Below are 26836 nucleotides of genomic sequence, written 5' to 3'. Positions count from 1 at the left end.
ATACATTGCCTAATAACCTAAATGCAATGGTTACCTACCTTTGATTGCCAGTTTATACACACACATCTATATAGTCTTTTAACTGAGTTTTAATTGAATACTTTAATTAGTTAAAACAAAAAAACAAAGCCATGATTTTCCAGACTATTACAGCTCCCTATCTCTAATCAGGGACATCAGTGGTTCAGCCAGCATCCCTTTGCACTTGTGTGTCCCCAGCATCACAAGCATGTGTATGTATTCTGCAATAGATTGCCTCTGAAAGGCACAGCAGGGTAAGCAGTTCAGAAAATGAATCAAGATTTCTTGGCTGAATCCTCCTGTCATGCCTTGTCGCTGGAATTTGGATACAGATTCTGTTTTGTTTTGTGCACAGGCAGCTCACAAAGGCGTCGCTCGTCCATGGCCAGGGTACATTCCATGACTATCGAAGCCCCCATCACCAAGGTAATGTGCTCTGGCTCTGGCTGTGGGCAGTTGTGCTGCACTGCAGCACTGGGGCACGAGGCTCCAGGGCAGCATCAAGGCTGAGGAGCAAGGCAGCACTGGTCTCTGGGGCAACTTCTTCCCCTGTTCCACCTGCCTGCTGGTGTAGCTCCAGAAAGCCAGATACTCTGAACAATGATCTCCCAAGTCTGCTTAGTAGAGTGGCATCCATGTGGTCAGCCATCACATGACCCTTTTTAAGAACTTTTGCCTGTGTTCCTCCTCCTTACTTGGTGCATTGTAAACTGCCTTCCGAAACCACTCTAGGATTTGTTAAAAATCAGCTCTTTAATAAATTGAGAGAGGCAAATGGGAGAAAGTTATATTAAATCCATTCAGAGACATTTTGAGACCGTGGCTTGGAGGGGAAAGTCATTAGTAAGTTTGCTGTCTTTAAGGCCATGGTCTTGTTCCCAGAATCTGTAGCAAGCATTAGTGTTTCTGTAACATTCCTTTCATTTGGATTCTCCCTTTAATGTGGATTAAAGTTTTGGATCTTGTTTATTTGCTGAATTTTCTATAGTAGTTGATGAGTATCTCTATTCTTTCTTAAATCACTTCTAAGTTCACAATATGTCTAATGCTACATTAGGTAATAAACATCATCAATGCTGCACAAGAAAGCAGTCCCATGCCAGTTGCAGAAGCTTTAGACCGGGCTTTGGAGATTTTAAGAACCACTGAATTGTACTCTCCGCAACTGGGGACAAAAGATGAGGATCCACATACAAGTGACCTTGTTGGAGGGTTAATGACAGTAAGTACATACTACCACAAACAGCTGTTGATTAATGTTCTGCTGCCTGACTTGCCCAGTTACTTGATCTTTATCATCTGACACGTGCTCTGCCTCTACAATGCCAAATTTACAGAAAAAACTGCACACCTCTTTTTGTGGATTTTCCCCCCCTACTTGAATAATGCAGCTCTTAGAATAGGGAGAAAATTGACCAGCCCCTTTGAAACATTAGTTTTGCTACAAATGAAAAGTAAAAACAATTCTTTTTTTCAATGGGATTCATTTAAGAGAGGTAGAGATGGGAGAGAAAGAAATAAAGATAGCCAGACACTTGTATTTATTAATGAGGATTAGAATGACATGGTTTTGGGGTGCCTTTCAGTCAACAGAAAAAATGTGTTTTCAAAGGAATGCAAAATATGTATTTTTCTTGCTTTTTCCTCGATTATATTTGTACCTCTAGTGTGTACCCAAAGTTGAACAAAGGGCACATAGTGAAGCAAGAACTGAACCCAAACCTTCAAAGCCTGGAGTCTGACCCTCCTGATGGTAACGAGATGAGTTTAGATGAATGTTACCTGTGCCTTAAGGATATTTGTTCCCACTAGTCTGTAGATCACATATAAAAGGCTACATTGGGAAAAAAATTTACAGTGTGTTAGATGTAAAAAGGTTCACAAGATATGAGCTTTTCAGAGATGTCTTGGGCTATTATAATTTCATATTGTAACTATCTCAACACCTTTGCAGTATCCAGCAGAATCTTCAAAGAGTTTATATGTATTTTTGCCTTTCAAAATACCATGGTAAATATCTAATCAGGAGAAACATATGGGAGACTTCAAGAATTCCAGGAGAAGACCTGAATGGTTCATATAGGGTTGAATTTACTGAATAGACAAAATATATTGTTACCTTAACTATAAAAATATAGGAAGGATATTGATACATATAACCATTAGTCTCAAAGTGAATCTTTTCTCCTGCTGAATACACATAGTCCATAAGCTCAACTGTTTTCTCCTTTTTGGTGATTGCTGATTCTTACATACATTTGTATTCTGACTGTATTCAGTCCATGAACATGTAGGTAACAATACTGCAAAATACAAAACCATTACTAAAAATAAAACAGAGGCTATTTTATGGGGCAATAGGAAAGCTGATAAATCTATTTCAGAGCACGAGGCATATGACATAGCGTGAGTTTGAAAATTATCTGGGAGAATAATTTCTTCATCAAAGGGTCTGTTGAAAACAGAATCACATTATTCCATTTCATGTTCAGAAGTTATGTCTGAGAAGGGGAACAAGTAATATGCTATTGGATTTGAACTCTCAGGCAGGAAGGGCATTTGAAGTTCAAAGATGGATTTGCCAGATATAATTACACCTGCTATTTCAACTCTTAAAAAACTAATCTTTGATTCAAATGAGAGGCAGCAGCTGGTGTCTTAAATATTTGTGCCATAGCAGTGCTATTGAAGAGTCAGTGAGCCACTGTAGTTCTCCCTTTCCTTTTAAATCACAAAACTCCCTACTCAGATACAAGTGTGAAAGTAAAAATGTGATATAAAAATTTTTTTAGGTGCAGATATTGCATGTTCAGTTATAGCATCCACGTGTACTTCTGCTATACTTTGTGTGCGTAACGTTTTTAGTAAGGTGCATTGAGAAATATTTGTTTGAAGCACTGTTTTTTTTACATCATGGGCTAAACATTAACGTGCAGTAACTAACAGCTGTAACCTCAAAAGAACAAGCAGGATTTGGGCCACGGTATTTAGAATTATAAGCTGAAAAGTAAATACTAAATATATAACTCTGTTAGTTTTAATCCGTCATCTCAGTTTGCACATCTAGGCGTCATGCCAGAGTTAAGCCTAGGAGGCACTGAACTGAAGAATAAACAAACGTACATTCTGCTGTGATAGAAAGGAAGCCTCAGAGAAATTTGTTGCTCTGCAATTCCAGCAACAAATCATGAGATTCTTATGCTGCTGAGGTGACCTGATCTGCCAGTGCCAGGGGAGGAGAGCAGAAGCACCTCTCTATCCACTCCCTCCCACCACCCACCTTTGCTTGTTGATGGGGAGTATGTGGCCATACAGTGCCTTGTTTGTGGCACACATCCACAAGTGGTGTGCCTGTTGTCCAGACAAAGACAGATGTGAGACTGTAATTCCACACCTCCATCTGCACCTGAGAAATGCGAGTTTTTACCTATCTATGTTCTTAGTGTGTCCCATCCATATCCTGCAGTTTCTCCTCTGTTATGAACTATAAGTAAAACAAGGCAAATCCTAACAGTACACACAAATAAGGGAGAGGCAGCTCTGATGACTATTACAGGTTGCAGTCAGGCTTGTCTGAAGTTGTGCTACTATTTGGTGTCATCATCTTCTAGACCTTTTGTGCCATAACCTGCATTTAACTCTCAACTTTTATTTAACAGGATGGTTTGCGAAGATTATCAGGGAACGAATACATATTGTCAGCAAAACGTAAGTTTTAATTTGGTGGTTACTGAGATACTAAAATGTTCAGAAACTTAAGAAATGGGAGAAATGTGATCAGATGGGGTTTTATATTAGCATCATTTGGGTTGGGTTTATTTTTATTTATAAGTGTTTTTCTGCAGCATTACTGAGCTTCATAAAAATGAGAGTTGCCAGGTGTTACTACAGAAAAGAAAACATGTACATTCAGTAGAAGTGTATCTCACTATTAAATATAGTATTTAATATACTATTAATAAATATATTAATACAGTAATAAATGTATTCCTCAACAGAAATTCATCAGGTCACTGGCAGTTTGAGCTCTCCAATCTCCCTCAATGACATACCCCCACGGATAACACAGGCAATGGAAAATGAAGAACAGTGGGATTTCGATATCTTTGAACTTGAGGCTGCCACCCATAAAAGGTCAGTAAACGCAAAAGCTCATACATTGAAGTTGCTGAAAAGTGACTTAAATGTCATCCTGTAACGGACTGCTTAATTTCTCTACCTGTGCTTTTAAAATTGAATAATTTTTATTTTCAAAGTCAGATGTTTCAAACTTTCCCATTGGCATTTCTAGTTGAGTATGAACATTAAATGTCTTCTGTTTCATCATACACTATTTCCTGCAAATTCCTAGTGGATATAAGTGAAGATTATGTATCTTTGACATGGTATAATGACAAAACAACATCATTTTTAAAGCCTTCCTTTTCTCAGTAATAGAAAAGTTCTACAAATCAAATTGTTTTCTTTTGGGGATTCAAATTCTTATTATGGCCAACTACACACAGAGTCAACATGCTGGTCTTAATTTGATTAGTTGATACAGATCAGGTTTTATTTTCTTTCCATATAATTGGGTAGGTTTTATTCCTGAACAGTTCCAATACAGCTTTTCAACAGAATTCCCATTGCCTTTCCCTGGGATTAGAGGAAGGTCTTTATTCTAAAATCTTGGCAGGCTACATTTTATTTATAAGATTAACTGAAGAATATGTACTGATAAAAAGTAGGGCATACCATCATAGAAGTTTTTAAAAGCAAATCAGCAATTTTGATAGATTGTACTTTGTTAGTAGTAAGGGCTCCCACTAAGAGTAAATTGATCTATTTAAATCCTTGTTTTTATTTTCTGATGCTTAATCAAAAGTTCCCCTTTTGGGTCTAATTTCATGTATCATGCTTTGTCTTAGTTTAAAGCTTCTATTTGGAGAGACTAATTTGGAGGCTGGATCCTGCAATGAATTGACTATCTTAAACCCTTGCAAAATTCCAAATCTGTAAGAGCTTTGAAAGGTACTCAAACCAAACTCTAAGAAAGATATGAGGCATTTAGTTAACATACATGCACTTCATTTCAAAAAGCTGCAAAAAAATCCAGGGTTTTATTCTTCTTTAAAGTGATTTTATTGCGAGTGAAGAAATTTACATCCAGTTGCTTTAGGTTTTTTTTCTTTGCTGCATTTTCATGTCTAATGCAGTCCTATAGATACAGTAATTAAAAAGAAAAATGTAAAGATATAGTCAGTCTGTGTGATTTACAACATTTAATGCATGCATTGCAGTAACTTAATTAATTATCCCAGCCAACATGCATGAGATCACCAGATAGGCTTCTCTCTTCTTGCTGATTTGGAGAGACCACAGAGGGGCAAAGGTGGTACTTCGTTGCCTGTTCTCTTATTAAAGGTATCATAATGATTGCTTTCTCCTGTGTTTAAATAAAGGCAGCTCATTTATTAAGAGAATTAAAATGATCTTATATGACTCACAAGTATGAATATGTTATTAGTACTGTCTTAAGTCCAAGCAGACATCTGGTAGTAAAGCCAAGATAATTAATTAAATAGAAGCTTTAGTGCATTACAGCTCCCTGACACAGAAACCTGGAAGCACCTTTTTCTGACAATGGGAGGGATTAAGGGGGATTTAACTTTAGTATATTACAATTGTAGTATATGACACAGTGTTGTTGAGTGTTTTCGCCAAAAGATGCACATCTAGCTCTAAATGACCTCAGCACCTTGAAATGACCTCACCTCACCCGTCAGTTGCAGTTAAAAATGAAGTGCTTGATGCATGTGGACTCAAGCAGCATCCGCTATTGCATGTGATCAGCAAGGGATGGAATCCTGCCAAGGGTGGGTGTAAAAGGAGTGCAGCAGATCTGCAGTGCAGAAAACATAGTGATTGCAGCATTCTGTAGTATAGATATACTTAATCTAATTGTAAACAGATTAGCTTAGGAATCTGTGGCAGCAGCAAGATTATCTCCCTTCTTGTGCACAGTTTAGTACTTGCTAATTTATCTCATTCTGACTGCAGTCTACATTTATTTACCCAACATAGACTTCCCAAGCCCCAAAACACTGCTACGTGCAGTACAGCAGCAATATAGAGCATTTTTAATATCCCTGGGAGGAATTGGCCTGGTTCTGAGACTGTGCATGTGATAGGTAGGCAGAACACTTCTACAGGTCTGGACTGTAATTCAGTAATGAGTCCTTATACCTCATTTAATATGTCATTGTTTAAAAATGCTGTATGTATTCATACTATTAATGTGATATAATATTCTTTCAGCTGCATTTATTTTAAAACTTTCTGTTTATTTTTCTCCAGGCCTTTGGTTTATCTGGGTCTCAAAATATTTGCTCGCTTTGGAATCTGTGAATTCCTAAACTGTTCAGAATCCACTCTGAGGTCATGGTTACAAGTTATTGAGGCTAACTACCATTCCTCCAACTCCTACCATAATTCTACTCATTCAGCAGATGTACTACATGCTACTGCTTACTTCTTGTCTAAAGAAAGAGTAAAGGTGAGTCCACATTTGTAAGAAACAGTGTAGGTGGGAAATACAGATGCAATCAAAGGAAGATCTCTCAAAAACAGATTCCAAATGTCTTTCTGGTGCCAACCAGTGTGGTAACTCTGAAGTCAAAGAACTGGTCTGCTTTACATGAGTTCTAGGATTTCTCTTACAGTATATGTGGAAAGATGGATACTAATATTACAGGAATTGAACAATTCTTGATGGGAGAATACGAAAATCTCCTTTTGAAGTAAAACTTCTTCATCTACTTAAGCTTCCTCAGATAGGTGAGCTAATGACAGTTATTTTTGTGACAGTACATGCCAAATACAGATTTAATGTAATAAACCACCATCTCTTATGCCTTGTGATAGTCACTTTGCAGGTGACTCCCAGGACAATATAGGCCATGAAGTTGGCTGTATCACCCACTGGACAAGATGCCCTGAGGGTTATAGAGACTGCATTGGAGGATACTATTGAAAAAGATTACTTGTCAAAGTTCCTTGTACCATAACATCCACTGGGGTATTAGAGCTACTGACAACCAGAATAAATCAGAGCAACCTTTGCTCTCACATGCCCAGACTGGAGAAGGGGAGATAAAGCAGCGCTTGCATGTGTGTACGTATTTCTGAGGTGCATTTCTGGGTAGCAATTCCTACCCTGAATTGGCCTGCCTGAGGATAGCGCTACTGGTGGGCACCTGGCTGAGAAATTTGTGACTGTAAACAAGCTTCTGACAGCTCATTAAACTGTAGTAAGTCCCTTAACCTGGAGCTGCAGCTCATTAGTGTGCTCTCCAGCGGCCGACTTACAAATACCATATGCCAAATGGGAATAGAATGTCACTGGATTTTTTCAGCCCCTGATTTGCCAGAGGTTTAGCTGGTCTTCCCAGGAATATCTATGAAAAACAGATAAATCTGGATTCATTTCAATGCCACAGAAGCATGACTGCCTCCTCTTTTTTCAGAATGTTATTTCCATTCCTCTGTAGGCTTAGGAAGAGAAAAAAAATGTTGCATCAGAAGAAGGAGCAGAATCAAAGTTCAAAATTCTCTCTTTATCTTTTCAAAGTTACAGCCCAGCAGCTTTTGTGTTGTCCAGAGTTCAACTTAACTTAAACACAGAAGGCCTGATTCTGCCACTCAAATTCTCACTGAGAATATTTTTTTTTCTGTAATTTGAACTCAGGTCAACTTGCCTGGGAAAATTTTCAGGCTCCCAAATTGAAGCCATATTCTCAGAATCATTTCCAGTTCTGTGCCATGGGAGTTAAAATGACAAAATTAGAATTCTTGACCTGATGTTGGTCATAAAAGTGCTGCAAATCCCGGTGAAGTTTGTTATGTGAGCCTCAGGAAATGAGCATCAGGTAGACTGCTCTGGTCCTACAAGTCAGGTATTCCCAAGCTTCTGGCCATTTTCCATCTGTACAGATCTGTCTCAGCCAGACTGAGCACTGGTCAGCATGTCCCTCTGAGGAGAGCCTGTTCTAAAAATCTCTTCTAATTTTATACCACAAAAACAGAATCCCGTGAACAGCAGTTGAAAGAAAAAAAGAAGAAGCTAACACACAGCAGATAGTATTTCAGACAATGCTAACTATGAACTACAGCAGAAATAAGTTTTGCCTTTTCTTGTTCTCCACAAGACTCTCTTGGCAGACCTCAGTAATATCCTAGCTCCCTCAAAGTCAAGCCATTGCATTAATTTCAGGAGGTGTAACATAGGGCAGCCTGTCTTTTCACCTACCAAGTGTAACTATTCTGAATGGTATTGTCAAAGCCAGCAGGGAATTTGGACCTTAAATTCAAGCTAATTGGGATGGAAATTTTCTGCCCTGCTCCCAGATTCAATGGGGGATATTTCTGCTCTTGTGTCTCTTTCATTTTATTAAAATTTTTAACATAATTGTTTGATATCTGTGGTCCTTCACAAAAAGCCAGCATAAACACAACAGAATAAAGGCCAGTGTCCAAATGTATACAGCATATTTCTGAGATGCTTAGGGGTTTTTCTCCTTTTTGATATTAATACAGTATTAAAACTTCAATATAAAACCTTAAAAGTCAAATGGGTTTGTATTTTCATGAAATAGCTTAGATAAAATTAAACATAAAGCAATGACCATTGCAAGTAGACATAAAGCATGGAGTGCAGCACACTAACAGAATCAGAATCTTGTTACAGAAAGTATAAAACAGTGTATTGTATAATTTGTCCATGGATGTAAAACAGCAGGTATTCTTCACGGAATATGCATTAGCTGTAACCCCAGGACACTGTTATTATAAAACTGGATATATGGATAACATTCTTTTCAAATTGTAAACCTAGCCAGCACATAACTGGAGTGTGATTAGGACACATTAAATTGCCAGAGGAAATTAAGAGGTCTGGTGGTAATAGAATAATTTTTAGCAGTATCGTTCTTTTTTTCAAGCCAAATAGCCTAACTCCAAGTGAAGGTGGTTTCAGTGTTGTTAGAAAACACAAACTAATTTATTACTTTACATTTGTTTAATTTGATGTGCTGTGACAAAGGTGTGGTTAAGGCAAAATTTAAGAGGCACGAAACGGCCAAAAAAGTCATACAGTGTTCAGTGAAGCTTATAATGAATTTTCCATTGCTCTGTGTAGAACATCTGACCCTTACTGATCTCCAGAGTTTTGGCTCTTATTCCTCAGGAACTTGGCTTAATCATATGGACAGAATAGGGTTTCTAATGAGTCTGCCAGGAAAACTAAGCATCCTTCTATTTTCAGCAAACTTTGGATCCAATTGATGAGGTTGCCGCACTCATTGCTGCCACAGTCCATGATGTGGATCACCCAGGAAGAACAAACTCTTTCCTGTGCAATGCTGGCAGCGAGCTCGCGATTCTCTACAATGACACGGCGGTGCTGGAGAGCCACCACGCTGCCCTGGCTTTCCAGCTCACCACCCGGGATGGCAAATGCAATATATTTAAAAACATGGAGAGGTGAGCTTAAAACCCAGGGTCCTTGTCTGCCCACTAACGTCTCTCACTTACTTCTGTGTAACATAAGGCAAACAAGCATCCTTTGCTTCTAGAAGAGTAGAGTTCTTCTGCCTGTTCTGCACAGACTTAGGAGTAGTCCCGTGGTGTCAGTTCCTCCTGTTGATAAAAAGGCAGACCCTATCTAAGGAACTTATTGTAAATCTTAATGTGGGCAAGTCTAGAAGAATTATTTTGTAGCATTGAATGTAGAGAACAAATTATGGCTGAGTAGGTAGATATTTGCTGGATAGAACAAGGAAAGAAAGAGCTGTGGAGCATCAGTAAAAAATTAAATGCCTTGTTGCAATGGCAAGGATAGTGAAGGACATGATGTTCTTCTTCCAGCCCCAGAAAGGCATTTAGGACAAGGAGGTGACCATTGCCTTGGTCCTCTCAAGATACAGCAGAAAAGTATTGCTGAAAACTTGACTGGAGCATGAGCCACTGCTGAGTGGCCTTGGGAACATGCTGGTGTGGCATGTCCTGGCAGCCCTTCTGACCTGATGGTGCTACTGCTTCTGCCCAGCTCTGGTACTGTAGAGATGCAGTCATGCCTTGAGTACATATGTCTCTACACAACAAAAGTTACTCTGTCTAGCATACATGCAGCTGCCCAAGCCTTTATTACTGTTCTTTCTTCCCCCAGCACCTCCCTCCAATGGAAATGGTCTGTAGCATTTTTGTTAGACTTGTTTTAGCAACCAGCCCTTTGTGAACCAGCCAGCATTCTTAATTGTTTCCTTCTTTAAACAGGAATGAGTATCGAACTCTTCGCCAGGTTATTATTGACATGGTCTTAGCAACAGAAATGACAAAGCACTTTGAGCATGTCAACAAGTTTGTCAACAGCATTAATAAACCCTTGGCAGCGCTAGAAGAAAATGGGGTAAGCTACACTGCAAGTCCTCCTTAAAATGACTAGGCAGGGACTGGGAACCCTTGGCATTAGGAAATCCCCACATGGTATAATGGGAAGGTTCATCAGAAACGTGGAGAAAGAGAGACTAGTAATTTATCTTTCACCTCTGGGTTTGAATGCCCTTCTGCTTAACTTGGTTGTCACCCATTTTGAGGGTGAATGGGACTCACTTGGATCCTATAACGTCTCAGTGCTGTGATGTCATACTTGGAACCAGAACCTTGGGCTCTATGTTTTCATGTTAAAAATGCCATTTTGATTAACCCAGTCACTCCCATGGAGCGGCAAGACTTGGCATTGTTGCAAAGGAGCCAAGGTTTGCTTCAAAACAGAGGCTAAATTACTCCCTACTCCCAAGGGGACATGCTGGGGGTGCAGCACAGGGGCAGGTATATGGGCTGCCATATGGTGCATTCTCTGGGAGTAAGGGTCCTCAGCCTTCAGCGCTGCCTGGCAGCATTCATAGGTTTTCTGTCTGCTTTCTTTTTTAATCTTTAAAATAGATGATGGTGACATTATGTATCATATAGACATAATCAATAGCCATCTGGAACCCTATGGACACAACAAAATTGCCTGTTGAGAACTTATTCTGAAAAACTGCACCAGTTTCAATAACAGCTTCAACCAACGGTTTTGTTGCCAGTAAGAGCAGTGTATAATTTTGCTGGAATGTTTTTCTGCAAAGAGAAGATTTTCAGAAATGGTTATAATAAAGTTTGTGTCAGTGGCAATGTCCTGTAGGAGCTGTCATGGTTTTCTGTGTTTTCTTACCATGCTTTTTAGAAAGCTACATTTATGACTGTTGTATGTAATGGGAAAGGGCAGTCTTTTTATTATCTGAGAGTGGGAGAGGAATAGATCTTGTTCCTCCACTTATCAGAAGCAGACTGGAGCTTAATTGGAGAATTGTACCTTTGTCTACAGGAGTATATGCTAGAATTTACTTTGTTCTTGGCACCCAGCAATGCTAATGGGAACTCTGTGAAGCCAAAGTCCCAGTAGGATACTGGTTTTACTGACTAAACTGGGAGAAAGGATGTTAAGTTCTCAGCTGGACAGGTCCTCTGGGTGAGTGTAGCAGCATTCAGCACAGGAGGAGAGCAAGGGAGCTGCTGCTCCTGGGTGTAGTGCACCACTCTGCTGACCCCGTGGAGTCTGTAACTCTCTAGGGCTCCTGGTCCTGCTGAAGGGCTCTGTGCTGGCCTGGCTTGGTGTGCAGAGCCCCTCCTCCCAGCCCCAAGGATTGGGATGCAGCCGTTGTTTGAGCAGCAGAATCCATAGCATCCATCCAGCTGAACTCCTCTCTTGCCTTCAGCAGCTGTTGCTGCTGAAGAACAGGGCTTGGACCTGTACAATCAGAGAGTAAAAACAAATACAGCAACACAAAGAAATGAAACAAAAGTTTAATTCTGCCCTTAAACCTCAGGGACTGCAGAGAAATAATCTGTCCCACAGGGCATTTGTGATTCACAGCAATTTGTGCCCAAGGGCGGGAAGAAAGACAAAGGTTATATAATTTCTATTGAAAAAAGTTTCCCTTCTTTTGATTGGGAGTTTCTCATTTCAGCAGGTTCCTATTAAAAGGCCTGTAATGTGTGAGTGGTTAAAGCGAATCACTTACTGTTCTGAGCAGAACAACACTGTCAGACCCTTGTTCAAGTGTGTTGTCTCTCTGGTTGCAGCAGCAGCGTGTGTTTTCTGGCCTGGTTTCCAGTCATGGTGGTGACTCAGGGTAGTGTTTGCAGCTGAGCTGCCAAATGCATGTTCCAAATGGGACAGTTCCACTTATTTTTTTTTATTTATTATTTTTATCCATATTGTTCAAAGAGCCATGCTGAGAAGCTGCTGTGTTTGTTTCCTTTCTTCTTTTGTTCATAAACTGTAAAAAAAATCCTTTCCAGCTCCAGCATCCTTTATCCTCCCATTTCCCTTCATGATGTCACCTAAGCCTATGACAGGAAGCCAACATCTGACATGCAGAGACACCTCTGCACTCTGAGCAGGATGCTGGGACTAAGCAGAGATAGCATATTTTATTCCCAAGACATCTGCATTGAGCAAGTAGAACTGTGCCTTTGGTTGGAACAGATCACAGAAGTGAAAATCCCTTTTTGATTTCTATTGGTTTACCTACTAGGGTATTCTCTGCTGTGCTTAACTGAATGGTCTCTAATATTTCCATACTTAATTTCCATGCTTGTGTTTCTGGAACTTCATCTCTTTATTTTGGCTTTGGCTTATGTAATTTTGCCATGCATTTGGAAATGTATGCACCTCACTTTGCTTCCTCTGTTTTCCCTTCTACATACCTAAAAATGAGGGAAAAGAATTGGTTTGGGAATCTCATTTTGCTGAGAACTGTGGAGCTGGTGTTTCTGAGCCAGTATACTACCTAATAATATTTTTTTTATTACTGTCAGTTTCTTCCTTTAGGAAGAACTTTCTTCCCCACAAGAATTTTCTTCTGAAAAATGTCATGGTTATTCTGACCTAATGAAAGGTCAGAATGTTTCTGCTGCTTTTTCTCTCCCTCTTCATACAAAATACTGCAGGAATGGGTGGCACATTATTATTATCATCATTATTGTTAGTTACTTCTTCTCTGCTCTGACTATAGAGCAAGACCTTGCTAGGTGCCAGAGAAGTCTTGTATATTCCTAGCTTCAAAGAGTTTCTATTCTGAGTAGACAGTGTTGGAAATTTCTGTACCTACCCATCCCTAAAGAGTCCAACAACAATGTTGTACTTATAGGTAATTTTTAAAGATATATTAACCCTGGGTCTCTGTCCTTTGGAAACTTGCTTCATCAGAGCTCCACAGAAAATAGCTTCTAATCTGGATCATCACAGACTTTACTCATATTAGCTGTGTATTGGCTCCAAATATAGAGTACCATTGACGTGCTCCTGGCTGTAGCCTGGGAACCAAATATAAACTGTGTGTGGGTTGAAAACTTTGCTGGAGCTGCAGAGGAAAGACGAGGCTGTTCGGAAGCATGTTTCTGATATATTGCTTTAATACTGATAGATTCTCAGAAACCAAAAATTCCCAGTCAAACCAGAGGCTGATGGGCTAATGGGGATCCAGTGGAAGGGAGTAAGGAGCATGCCTGGGAGGCAGTGTGGGATCTGACTCTCTGAATAGTAGGAGTGCTGTCAGAATGATTGATACCCATCCTGATGAGGTTTGTGTGCTGAGGATGACTGTGCATCTTGGGTCAGTCCTTTTTTTTAAACTATTTCACTCCTAATGTGCAAATCCATTAATCCCTGGATTTCAGCAGAGAGTTACATTTTTCTGCCTACACGGTGCTCCATGACTATGTGTGTAGTGATGAATGGATCCTCTCCAGACTTTTAAGGCGGCAGATAAGGCATAGAGGGATTAGGTGACTTGCCCAAAGATGCCCAAGAGATCTGTCACAAAGACAGTGACTGAATCCAGAAACTGGAGTTCACTGCTAGCTCAGAGCTGTGGCTAACTTTCATAATCCCCTATAAATTCAGTTGGACATAAAATATGGTAGCCAGTAGCAGGACTGATCTCCCTGTACGATCTGCTGAAAGCATTCACAAGGCACAAAAGCTTTTGAGTTAGTGCATGGAGACTTTGCTAATGGATTGTTTTTAATTCTTAAATGTTACAGAATAATGGTGATGGAGAGTCAATCAAAACTGTTCTCAGGTCTCCTGAAAACCGTATCCTTATCAAACGCATGTTGATAAAGTGTGCTGACATTTCCAATCCATGCAGACCCATAGAACAGTGTATAGAGTGGGCTGGACGCATCTCTGAGGAGTACTTTGCACAGGTAAGGCATCTAAAATGGGCTGCTGAAATTCCACATGAGCATCCTCTTAAAAGGATGCATATACTGCCAGTGTCACAGAGTATCTAAGGGTGCATATGGAACATGAAAAATAACAACCTTTTTATTTTAAATGATGGGATATTACTCATGCTAGATGCCTGCAGACAGATGAAAGCTGACAACTTCTACAGTGCAGTTTCTGAAAATTTAAGCTTTCAAATTGTTCAGTTTGGAGCTGGGCTTTTCGAGTCTTGCCTGCAAATACATTTCCATCACGAGGCAGAGCAAGGATGCCTTCTGTGTACCTATATGCTGGCTTTGCCTCAGGAATAGGATCATCAGGTTCTAGTGTTAGGATGGCAACAGCACTCACTCCAAGAAATACTGTAGGACAGTAGCACACTGTACCAAAGAAAGGTTTTAGGAAGGTGGGGAAAAGGAGAGGGCAGAGTCACTATTACAGATGACAGACCAAATGCTGGAATTGGGGCTTGGTACACAAGTGCAGGGAAAGGGGATAAAAAAGGTGTTTTGCCACCTATGAGTTGTACAGATTGTCACTTTCGTCAGAGATTGAAAATGGTTAAGCACCTCTTAGCTCTGCAACAGTCATAACCTGGTAATGTGTGAAGTTACGTGGGGTCAGCTTGTGTGCAGATGTAGAAGGTAAATGTATCTCTTTGTGGGAAACACTGGAAGGCTATTTGTCTGCTGTTTTGCCAAAACCTGAACGAATAGGTGTGTAAGATTAAATTGCTGCTGCTTCAGATTTATTCAGGTTCCTCCTTTTATTTAGCAGACACATGCTCTAGTCAGTGCCAAACAATCTGCTGCTAAAAGAAGCCCATTAATAGAATGTGTCTTAGATGAATAATCACTGGAGGTTTTTTTGCAGACTGATGAAGAAAGGAGGCAAGGTTTACCTGTTGTGATGCCAGTTTTTGACAGAAATACTTGCAGCATCCCCAAATCCCAATTATCATTCATTGATTACTTCATTATTGATATGTTTGATGCCTGGGATGGTAAGCAAAATTCTGCTGTTTCCTGATGATAACTATTTTGTGAACATTTGAAACTGCTGTGATAGATAAATAAATTTGCTTTTTTATGGCTCCTAAAGAAAGGGAGAGAAAAGGGAAGATTTCTGCAGTTCAAGTAAGATTAATAACTTCATTATAGCTTAGAAATATTTGATACGGCTACAAGTCATTCTCATGGCTTCTCTTTAATATACTAGATTCAGGCAATGTTTAACTTTTTAAACTTGCTTCTCTGTAAATGGAAAATAGAACACATTCTCTTTGATAGCACTTTGGGCACAGTCATTTTGTCCATGTTAATATTGGTTATTCTTCAAGACAAATTTCTACAGTCTGGAAACTGCTTGAGGGAGCAGCTGTTTCCTTCCAAGTGCTGCCCCCGTGGTAAAAGTGGTCGGAAATGTGACTCTCCTGAATGCCAGATCATGACATGTGACTGAGATTTGATGGAGCAGAATAATTACAAGCATAATTAGCTATGCCCCTCCTGGAAAACTGTGTCCCTTTGCTGGGACTTGCAATACCAGTATTAAGTAGACTTACAGAACGATTCTCAGTGGCCCAAGTGTTACTTGAGTGATGAGAGCTATACAGCCAAAACCATTTCAAGTATCAGTGTGACAGATTTAAACTTTTCTACTTAACACAGTTGCCCAGACATTTCAAGTGATACTGAAGCAGACAGAATCTGTGACTGTTTCAGTTCTGCAGACTAAATACTCTCTGCCCTTTCTTCCCTAGCATTTGCAGACCTGCCAAATCTGATGGAGCATCTGAATAATAACATTAAATACTGGAAAGGATTAGACGGAAGGAATCTGCGCGTCCTTCGACCACCACCAGAATAGCAGTTGGAGCATGGTGTGTAATTTACTAACCAAATGCATATTTATTCAAGCTCACTTTTATTATGTGAATTCAGATTTTTTTTGGTCTCTTCAGTATTACAGTAAGGCTAGCCCATGCACTTGGGGAACTTTCAAACTCAAGAGAACACAAGGTCAGCAGTTGACTTCCACGAACTCCCATGTGTGGACTCCGATGAAATAAGCCCACCAAGTGGAATTACACTGGATTGCTGCAGTACTTGTACTGAAGAGGGTTTATTAGTGAACATACTTTTGCGATATCTTCATACCAGCGTGTGAAGCTGGAAGACCTTGAAGAATCCTCACAGAAAGGACATTCACTAGAAGATTATCTATTAATAGAGACTCACAGCTTTTATGAGAAAGCTACATGCTTTTTATAAGCACTTAAGACAGTTACGTAGAACAATCAAACACTTAAAATGCAACTGTCTATGAAAGAATTTTTGATCTATGAAAATAGATGTACTGTATTTTTTCACATCACAGAAGGTGCAATCATTCACTTCTGAGCACTACTGAAAGTGAGTTCTCCTTAAGAAATTTAGTAGCAAATGTAAAAAATAACACAAGAATTTTTGAGGTTGATCGTTAGCATCTATGATTAAAATGTTATGTTTTATTTATTTTGTTAGATGTTCAATATTTTCTATGAATTTATAAATACTTAAAAGCCAAAGCCAACTTTAGATGCATTATAAATTTACATGATTCATACTCATTAATATACATTTAATTGATGTACAGACCTTTTATTTTCATAATGCAAATACAAAATACTATACAATGATACATTTTTATTGCACTGTAAGGATAGATGTGTATGTTTAAATATTGTCTGATTTATGTTAATTAAAATAAGTTTTATTGAAAAGGTCTCACTTGAGAATAGTAGAATAAACATGAACTGTATACTGTCTGAGCACCAGAACTGCAGTAGTTCTCCCACAAACCAGTGACGACCACCTGATCTTCTCTTGGCTACAAAAATAATATTATGTTGGAACTCTTTGTTTTCTCCCATGAAATTTTACGACTGAATTCCCTGTTAAAGTCTGCCTTATTTTATAAAGTATTTCTAGAAAGCATTCCACAGCATATATGAAGAGGTGATACTAAGCATCTAATGAATTTCAACATTTTATAGCCTATGTATTTTCCTTTGCCATGAAAGAAAAAGAACATGAAACCACCAACAAAAATCTTTAACTCAAGAAGTTTGTAAAGGCTGTGTACCTTCACAATTTGAATGAAACCTTCATAGCAACTACCAGAAAATAATAAAATGTATATTTTAAGAAGTGTCAAGTCCTACCCATTTCATTTGAAATGTATATTTACTTTGTAGTTTGCAGAATAACAAACAGGTGAAATTCTTTTAAAAATAACTAAGATACTTGTTGTCTGGGGAAGGGAAGAGTTGAGGGAGTTGGACTGGCATAAGGGTGATGAAAGGTGGTTTATGGCTGGCAAGCCCCTGTGTTTGTGGCCTGCCCTTGGCAAGCCAATCAAACCCTCGTGTGCCCTTGGACCAGTCTCTTCACAGCTACAAGCAGTGTCACACTGCGTTCCACTGAAGAAAGGAACTCCAGAGGCACTGAAAGAATTGCTGACTGTTGACACTGCAGAGGCAATCGACTTTAGAGACATTTCGAACCATTCCTGAAGAAGCACAAGCAGGGGAGAGGTGGATGATGGAGCAGTCCAGGGACTGCAGCAGTAGAGCCTTAAAGCAGGTAAGTAAGGAAGAGGTGACCTCTCCAGGTGTTACCAGCTTCTCTGTTTCTCCTTCCTTTCAAGCCAGTGAGGCTGATGGGCCACCACCATTTGTTCATGTTAGTGTCAAGCCTTTCTGCCAGTGCTGCCCTTACCCTGCTTATGCGCTCTCCCTTCCTATACAGAATTCATATTTTCCTGGCAATACGACATTGTGTTTCCTTATACATGCACCTATTGTAATCAGCTTGAATTTGCTACCTGGTATTAATCTCTTCTGTTCCTTGCAGGCTCCTGTGCCTAGTTCAAGGAAAAGCTCCACCATCTCTGTTAGAGGGAAACTGCATCACACCATCTCCTCCACTTGTCTGCTGCAATGAGGATGGGAGAGGAAGGGTAACAGCATGTGGGCCCAGAGACTGCAGATAAAAATCATAAAATCATAGAATCATTTAGGCTGGAAAAGACCTGTAAGATTATAGAGTCCAGCCATTAATCCTGACTCCTGACCACTTCCCTGGGCAGCCTCTTTCAATGTTTGACAAACCTTTCCATGAAGAAACTTTTCCTAATATCCAATCTAAACTTCCCCTGGTGCAACTTGAGCCCATTTCCTCTTATCCTATCACTTGTTTTTTGGGAGAAGAGACCAATCTCTGTATGGCTACAATGTCCTTTCAGGGAGTTGTAGAGAGCAATAAGGTCTCCCCTGAGCCTCACCAGTGCCGAGTACAGGGGGATGATCACTGCCCTGGTCCTGCTGGCCACACTATTCCTGAAACAGGCCAGGATGTCATTGGCCTTCTTGGCCACCTGGGCACATGCTGGCTCATGTTCAGCCACTGTCAACCAGCACCCCCAGGTCCTTTTCCACCAGGCCACTTTCCAGCCACTCTTCCCCCAGCCTGGAGCGCTGCAGGGGGTTGTTGTGACCCAAATGCAGGAACCACCCGGCACTTTGCCTTGTTAAATCTTATACTACTGGCCTTGCCCCATCAATCCAGCCTGCCCAGATCCCTCTGCAGAGCCTTTCTACCCTCCAGCAGATTGACACTCCCACCCAACTTAGTGTCATCTGTGAACTGACTGAGGACACACTCGTTCCTCTTGTCTGGATCATCAATAAAGATATTAAACAGAATTGGCCAGAAAAAAATATTTCTTCATAAGCATAGTTAATATCTGAGTTATATTAATGAATGGTAAAAGCAGTTAATTTAATCTGCTATAAAAAGGCCTGATGGATCATCATTGAAAAGATATGATTAATTCCCTGAAACTCACACTGCATCTTTATTGCTATTACTTGGAGTGTAGAGCTGTGCTAATCAACCTTCTGTATCAGCCAGATTTATGTCCATATTGGTGTACAATAATTTCACTTAACATAAAACACTGATTTGCAGGCATTGACTGCAGCTCTGTTCATTCTTCTGTCCATCTAAATTTGCCAAGGAGAGATTATAATTAAAGTCTGGCACCACAATGCCTGATCCTCACCTAAGATCTCTTCCCACTGAGCTTCTCTCTACAAGCTACACCTCTGAAGCCTTCTGTGCAGTGTGAGGATATGTCCACTCTGTGGGGGTGACTCCAGGCCTTGCTGTGGAGCACTAATAGCTCTAACGTGATATTTATCACTCCAGTACTCAGATGTCTCTGTATGCCACTGCAAATTCTTCAGCCATTCCAGATCCCCTTCCTTTATCCTCCAAGATTACATAGCAACATCACATGCCTTGTGCTCTGAACCCTTTCCAGTTTAGTATCTCTTCTCATGCTTTTTGAACTGTCACTCAGTGATGGAGCGTTGCTGGAGAAAACCATGGGTTTACTGATGGTCCTTCACCATGGAAGGTGAACTGAGTGTGATTGAAACTGTTCCCAATTTCAGTCAGGCTGGCAGTCTTATGCACTTTCCATTTGTTCCTGTTTTAAGGCTAATGCAAGAGTAAATTCCCATGTAGACATGATGGAGAGGTTCTTTATGCATCTTCGGGGTTTTAATCTTAAAGCTTTTTGTTTTAAAACTGAATAAGGTTCAGCAATTCAGCATTAAATGACCCATTTGGAATGACTGGTTCTATTTTCCATGCTGCATGCTAAAATTTTCTATCAAGTAATACTGCTGCTAAACCTGGGTATCACTGTAATTGCTTCCAGGTGGGCATGAACTATTATGGTCTGCTAACAAAAATGTTGGCTTCTCAGCAAATTGCCCTAGACTAATATCTTGTTCCCTTGTAAAAAATTCTGAGTAATAATTGCTTATTCTGACAAAAGGAGAAACCAGACAGGTGGTGTGCACAGCTCCCTTGTCGCAGGTCTGGAGATGGCTTTCATATTGCAATATTCCCAATGGCTATATATAAATTAAAAATCACTTGAAATGGAATTAATGCCTTTTTGTTGTTGTTGCAGTGCTTTTCGCAGTGAGTGTCTCTGCTTGTCTCAGCAGAGACATCATTGCTAAGACACTTAGGAAAATGTGTCTTGAACGTGAAAAAATTGAAGCAACGGCAAAGCCATTCCTACATAAAAGAGAAGAAAGGATAATAGCTTTCTAATAATCCCTTACAGGATGCTCAGAAACAGCACAGGGAGACTGTAGTCAGTTGTGCCTTTCTGTGAGGCCAGAAGGGTTTGAGTCATGACTCTGTGAGTGCTTTGAAATGAAGTCTCAGAGCTATTCACAAGCTTCAAAACAAATAATCTCTCTGCTGGTGTGTGACATCATGCCTCCAAGGTACAGTGGTCCCAGGGGTGCTCGTTAAATGATAGCAGGATGGAGTGCATTTCATTCTGACGTGATGTTTGGATGCAGAAAATGAGCTTTTAAATTGCTGCCCTGTCCCTGTACTGCTTGTTCAGAACAAAGGGGACATCCAGGTGCTTCGGTGATTTTTTGTTGTGCTGGAGCTATGGCTCTGTGGGCAAAGGACTTCTGTGGTTTAACTCCACCAAATGCTTTCTCTCTGTGCCTGCTCTGAATGTTACTAGGCAAAAGTGTCTCATGTTTTCCTTTTTCCCCCTTCTTTAACATCTTTAAGAATCTCCTCCCACGCTTCCCACTCAAACCTCAGTGGACTCAGCTTTTCAAGCCCTACAAAGCCAAGCACTAGTATTCTCTTTAACAAGGAAGGCCAGAGGGCCCAGAATCACTAAGAAAAATGGCTTTGAGGCTTCTAAACACCTCTGAAGTCCTGGACCTTCAAGCCCTGCCTGTGGTTTAACAGTAAGTGTTAGGCCAGGAAACAATCTTCTGGTCTTCTGATGTTCCACTTTTTCCCTTCTCAGCCAGCTTCTATATTGGTTCTGTTCCCATTTGCTAGGAGTCTTTCCCTTAACTTCCGCTGGCTGAACATCTCCCTCAAACACACAGCCATAACACTGGAACTAAACTCTGCCTTTCAAACTGACTCTTGCTGCTTACAGCAACTGTTACCACAAGAAAATATATTTTTTTCTGATTCAAGTTAAAGTGAGCCTGGAAAAATACCCTATAATGGCTGAAAGCCTTAGACTGGTATCCACAAGCAGAAGGAGAATACATAGTTAGCTGAAACAGCTTGTGAGCACTGCATTGTTACTGGGGCAGTGGGGATATGTGTGCAAGGTCTTTTGTGCTGTACTCCCACATACAAAGTGAAGTTCAGGAGTGTTTGCAGGCACCTCTGCCTTTGAGACTATGTTAGAAAACACAAGCAGCTGTGGACACGTTGAAATTTGAATCTTTCTTTTCTCGGTTTGCTTGCTCCCCCCCTCGAGTGGCAATAGTCATTGCTAGAGCTAAAACTGATCTTAGTTCAGCCCATGGTAATTAACAGAAGTTACTTCATCCTTTTATCACATGTCTCTCTTGAGGTAGTGAAGTAGCACACCAATGCACACAATTTTAGAGAGGAAGTGGGAAAGGTGATTGCCTGGCTTTGAAATGAAAGAATAAATTTAGCCAGTGTGTAATTATTCAAGTGAGAAGTTGCTCCTGTCTATATTTAATATTCCAAAGTGGTATTTGATGTAAATCCTTCCATAGAGTTCATTACATTAGCTCTTAGCTTAACCTGAGCATGCTGAGTGCCAAGTTGAGCATGCAGCATGTTTTATAACCAAGAATGATGTCATCCTGGTGATATTGTAGGTCCCCAGTTCCTGGGAAGGAGGTATGGCTCTGTCTTCAGCCTAAAGATGAAATGGAATATGTTTAATGAGATTCCCTTGATATTTGCAGTGTGAAATGTGTGAGGAATATTGCTTTGCGCCTCCAGCAAGAACTGTCCCTTTTTACCTAAAAAAAAATATGTTACTTTGTTTGTAATATTTTTCTTTACAGAAAATGAAATTATTCCTTTACAGATCCCCGAAGAGCTTTACAAGCAGCTCCACAGAGCCCTTTATAGGTGGGTGAAAGAAGCCGCAGGGAAGCAAAGTAGCTTGTTGGCGTCCACCCCATGGCAAACCCTGGCGTAGTCCTGGGGGCTGCCAGCCTGCCGCAGAGGGCTCTGGGTGGAAGCATCTGACTGTCAGAAAGTGGGAAGAGAAATGGAGAAAACAGGTGCTTTCATAAGGGTTTATCACTGCTGTTTTTCTGTCCCTACTGTGTCCTGACCCGGGTGGGACTCGCGGTAGTGCCGGATGCCATCAGCGAGTGTCCCTTCGCCTGTCCCCTGGTGGGTGGTGCCGGCTCTTTCAGACACTGCTTACGGTAAGTATGACGGAGTGCAGCGATACAGCGTGAATGGGAGCGCTAAGGAACAGGCAAGATGCCCAACCATCCCACTGAGACTGGGCTGGGAAAGGCAAGCACAACATCAGACATGGCTTTTGAGGATAATGAGGGAGAAAGACTTCAATTGCATGAATAGACAGTTTTCAGGACATGGTGAGAGCAGAGTGAAATGCTCCTCGTCTTACAACCTAGCCCTAAAAGCGATCAGCATCTCCCAGCCCCTGAAAAGCTGTGTTGGCAGACTCAGTGCCAATGTACTGTTCCTGTTATGATAGATCTCTTACAAGCCAAGGTCAGAAAACAGAAAGTTTTAGCTGCTCTATCATGCCAGGAACAAAAAAAAAAAAAAAAAAAAAAAAAAAAAAAAAAAAAAAAAAAAAAAAAGCCTTGTTTTAAAATAAGCTGTTTTAAATAAACAAGTGTTCTTTGAACCACAGCAGAGTACATACCTAACAATATTTGTTAAATAAATATCAGTGACATGTTTAAGTCTGGCTCAGTATGTATTAGCAAAGTGGTATTTGTGTTGCTTTTGTTGTAACAAGAGTCAGTAGTGTTTCTAGAAGGTGGTCTGAAAAAAGAGGGTTTGGAGGGTTTTTTCCCTCCCCTCTGCCCGCCAGTAGCCCCACCTTGGGACTTACAAGTAGAAGTCCTTCCCAATGCATTGATTTTGGTGAACTTATACTTACTTCTTAGTTCTGTTCATAATCTGCCTCTTGGGTGCTACTTTTTTATTTTTTACCCATGGATCCACCTCTTAGATTTTTGCTTTCTGAAGGAAGTCTGTCCTAAGAGTGGTTGCAAATACATGGTCACATTGTTATAGTCTGTACATGAAACACCACGGTATTTTTATTTTTGTCTGTCTGTTCTTTGAACTTTTGATTTATTTAACTTTTTTAAAAGCCAGATATTAGCTCTTGGGTTAGTGCGCGGACAGAGGAACTCAAAACAAGAGAACAGGTTGTAACAATGAATTTGAAATTCTCCACCAGAAACAAAGGTTTCTTTTATTGCCTCATAGGCTGTGAGGACAGTCGAACTCCTTAAGTGTCCTTTCCTGTATGTCAATACGAGTCATCTCTTTGGGCATGCTCAGAAATTTTAGGCTTAATAAATCATCACTGTAGACTACGTGCTTCCATGTATGAGAAGCAATTTGTGAGTTTTTCTCCCTGCCTTTGTGGGGTGTTGGAGAGGAGGAAAGGTCACGCTCTGTGGGACCTGAGGGAGATAAACACAGTTCATAGATCAGGCTTGAGCTTCTCTGAAGTCAGGCCAGTGAAGTCCTGGTGAGGCTCTGCAGGCAAAAATGACAGCTAGGCTTTTGTCTGTATGCCATGGCGTCACAGGTCGATATTATGACTTTTTCTTCTTGTCAGAGTAATCAAAGCCCCCTACCTCCCCTTCCCAAATTGCCTCCAGTTAATAACAGCACACACAGTAGTTAGCCCAGGTTTGAAAGATGCTTTGAAGAGATACTGCTCTTTGATAAGCCATTGCAAGGGCAGGAGGCAAAGTGTTTACTTTGCTTTGAAGAGGAGTCTGATGAACAATTTGCTTTTCTTTTGCTGAGGCCAAGCAGAGCTTTGTTACCTCCGGAATATGGACACTGGAGAGATGGTTTACAGCTATTGCTCTTTATCTCTGGCTACTTCTTTGCCTTTTGCAAGAATAAAAAGTTATGGAAGTAGCCCAGCAGCCTCCAATGGCTGCCTCTGCACTGAGCCTTAGCAACCATCCCCTCCCCAGCTTTCCCTCCCATGGCTGTTTTTCCTGCCATCAGCTGTCCTGGTAGGCCCTGAGGAATTAGGAGTGCAGTGAAACCCAGGAGTGTAGCTGGCCCAGAGGAGAGAGTGAGCTGCAGGTTCATGACCAGCTGAGTACTCCTCAGCATGCACTGCGACTGAAAGGGCTGAACAGGCACATATGGCTTTGGGCTGGGCTGGCTGTTCATGGGCCAACCTGTAAGACACGGAGCGATTTATCTGAGGATGCTGAGGCTCTCCCAAAGCCCAGACCTATGTTAAAAGCACCAGGTGCTATCCTGAAAGCAGGAAAAGCCACACCAAAGGAGGGAAAGCAAGCAGGGCTGCTAGTGACTCTTGCTACAAGAAAGCTTTGCGGACTCAGGCGAGCCGAGTCTATTCAATGTTTATTTCATCAAGCATTTTATTATGCAGACCATGAAATATATCTGACTGACTGCACAGGCAAAGTAACAATTTACTCCAGCAGCCCGGCTGCAGCTTTCAGGTGAGCACAGGAGCACAGGGCAGGAGGTTCTGGCGTGACTCCAGGCATCACCTGACAATGCATTTTGCAACACCGTAGATGGAACATAAGGAATTTTGGTTAGATATTGAGAGAAAACTTGAATGTATCCAACTGACTGCAAAATACCTCCAAAGAGAGGTATTTTGGCCCAGCCCAGCCTGGATGGAAGGTGCCCACACAGGTGGGTTTGGGAGCTGTGGAACACTTATCCCAGCAATGAGAAACCTCAGGAGCTTTGTCCTGCCCCTAGCCCTGCTGATGGAGACCCAGCAGCTGCCGAGGGCTGGTGCTTCCTCAGCCATGCCAGGGCTGTGCCCGAAGTAGGGCCCAGGGGGAAGGAAACCGCTTGCCCATCAGCAGGGCTTCAACCTGCAGGATCGAGAACATGTTATGGGAAGGAATGGAGAGGTTCAATCTCGGCAGGTGCTGTGCAGGATGGTGGCATTTGGGACAGGGCTGGCTGGAAGCAACAAGTGAGTTGCTCCTCCTCATCGCCGGAGGAGCCGCTCCACGGTGCAGCCGAGGAGCAGGTAGGGCCCAGGTGGGCGCCGAGCGTGGTGGGCTCGGCTCGGCCAGTCAGTTCTCGCCGGGCCAGGAGGCAGCAGGGCCGGCACAGAGCTCCCAACCCGGGTAAAACGCGAGGACTCCCGGCGCAGCCCGACAGAAGGATGAAAAGCAGCGCCCACCCGGTGTCAGAGCGCGATTGTCCCAGCGGGGCCAGCGCCGGCCCCACCCGCGGCCCGAGCCCCCGCCCCGCCGGCGGGGCGGGAGAGGCGCGGGGCGGCCCCAGCGCGGAAATGGCGGCGGCGCGAGGTGAGGCGGCGGGAGCTCCTGGCGGGGAGGGGAATCCGGCCCTGCTCCGGCGCAGCGGCTCCTCTGCCTGCCCGCGGCGGGTTCGGGTGCTCGAGGGTGGCCGGCGGAGCTCGGGTACGGCCTCCTGCCCGCGCTCGCTCGCAGGGCACGGAAAGGCCCCGCGGCGCAGGGAGCGCGGGCCGCACGGGGGAGCGGGGGCCCCGTCTCCGTGCAGCCCGAGCGGGTCCCTCTGCGGTGGCGCCGCCGAGGCCCGGCCTGCCCGCTCTCGGCCTCCTGCCCGCGGCTGTCCCCGTAACCCGTGTGTCCCTTCACAGGACCGGCCGCCTTGATGTGCATCCCGCGTGGAAGCCCCCGCCGGGCCGGGGCCGGTGAAGGGCCGCCCCCGCCCGCGGCGCTGTGCCCGGGACGCAGGTAAGCGCTGCCCGCCCGCCTGCCCGCACGTGGCCAGGGCAGTAGCTGGGGCAGCGTGGGCCATCCTGCCCCTGGTTTTGGTTTTGTGATGTAGACCGAGACCCTGCTTTTGGCTGCCTCTGCCTTTCTGGGGCTGTTTAAGCCGCAAGTTTCCCTCTGCAGAAACCCACTTTTATTCAGAGCCAGCTGTGGGATGCGCACCCTTTTGGCAGAGCGTGCAGCCCCTTGCAGCCATTTTACGTGCAGTTCGGGTCTCAATATTGTTTGTATCAGAGCAAGTAAAGCTTAAAAGTAAGCTGGCCTGGACAGCTGAGTCCCAGTGGCAACTGAGCACAGCAGCATAAACTCAATGAAGAGAAAATTCAACAAAAAGGCAGCATTGTGTGTTGGGCTGGCCCAGGACTGTGCAGTGGAGTCCAGGTGCTGAGCTGAACAGGAAGCAGGGCCTCCCCTTGGCATGGTCCCTGGCAGATTTGCTGTGCACTGCTAGTGAGTAATGTCAGTTCCTGTCGGGAAACAGAGGTGGGCAGTTAAAAAGATTCAGCAGAGTTTGAGGACAGGAACAGGGAATTGCCCTCCTAGCTGAATGGTTAGGCTCTGCAGTCTCCTTTAGGAGGGTGCAGTCAACTCCTGAGACTTTCCCAGAGTTTTTTATGGGGATTCAT

The 26836-nt window shown here is 42.3% G+C and overlaps 1 protein-coding gene across 3 annotated transcripts in view; it reads left to right on the top strand.

Moving 5' to 3' along the window:
• The window catches only part of PDE8A (phosphodiesterase 8A), a 120584-nt gene extending 103057 nt beyond the window's left edge, over positions 1-17527 (top strand). For all 3 annotated transcript variants that reach the window (XM_039390056.1, XM_039390055.1, XM_039390054.1), the window contains 11 exons: positions 377-447; positions 1079-1243; positions 3681-3729; positions 4020-4155; positions 6358-6556; positions 9323-9540; positions 10333-10465; positions 14149-14313; positions 15209-15338; positions 16098-16217; positions 16299-17527. In XM_039390056.1, the coding sequence (XP_039245990.1) occupies positions 377-447; positions 1079-1243; positions 3681-3729; positions 4020-4155; positions 6358-6556; positions 9323-9540; positions 10333-10465; positions 14149-14313; positions 15209-15338; positions 16098-16204 (1373 nt within the window). In that variant the 3' untranslated portion in view covers positions 16205-16217; positions 16299-17527. The remainder of the gene's footprint in view (positions 1-376; positions 448-1078; positions 1244-3680; positions 3730-4019; positions 4156-6357; positions 6557-9322; positions 9541-10332; positions 10466-14148; positions 14314-15208; positions 15339-16097; positions 16218-16298) is intronic.
• The last annotated feature ends 9309 nt before the right edge of the window (positions 17528-26836 follow it).

This window comes from Pipra filicauda, unplaced genomic scaffold (genome assembly GCF_003945595.2).
Source record: "Pipra filicauda isolate LSUMZ 115617 unplaced genomic scaffold, ASM394559v2 scaffold7_size6619720_pilon, whole genome shotgun sequence".
Taxonomy (NCBI): Eukaryota; Metazoa; Chordata; class Aves; order Passeriformes; family Pipridae; genus Pipra; species Pipra filicauda.
This window is presented reverse-complemented; position numbering and strand designations above follow the sequence as displayed.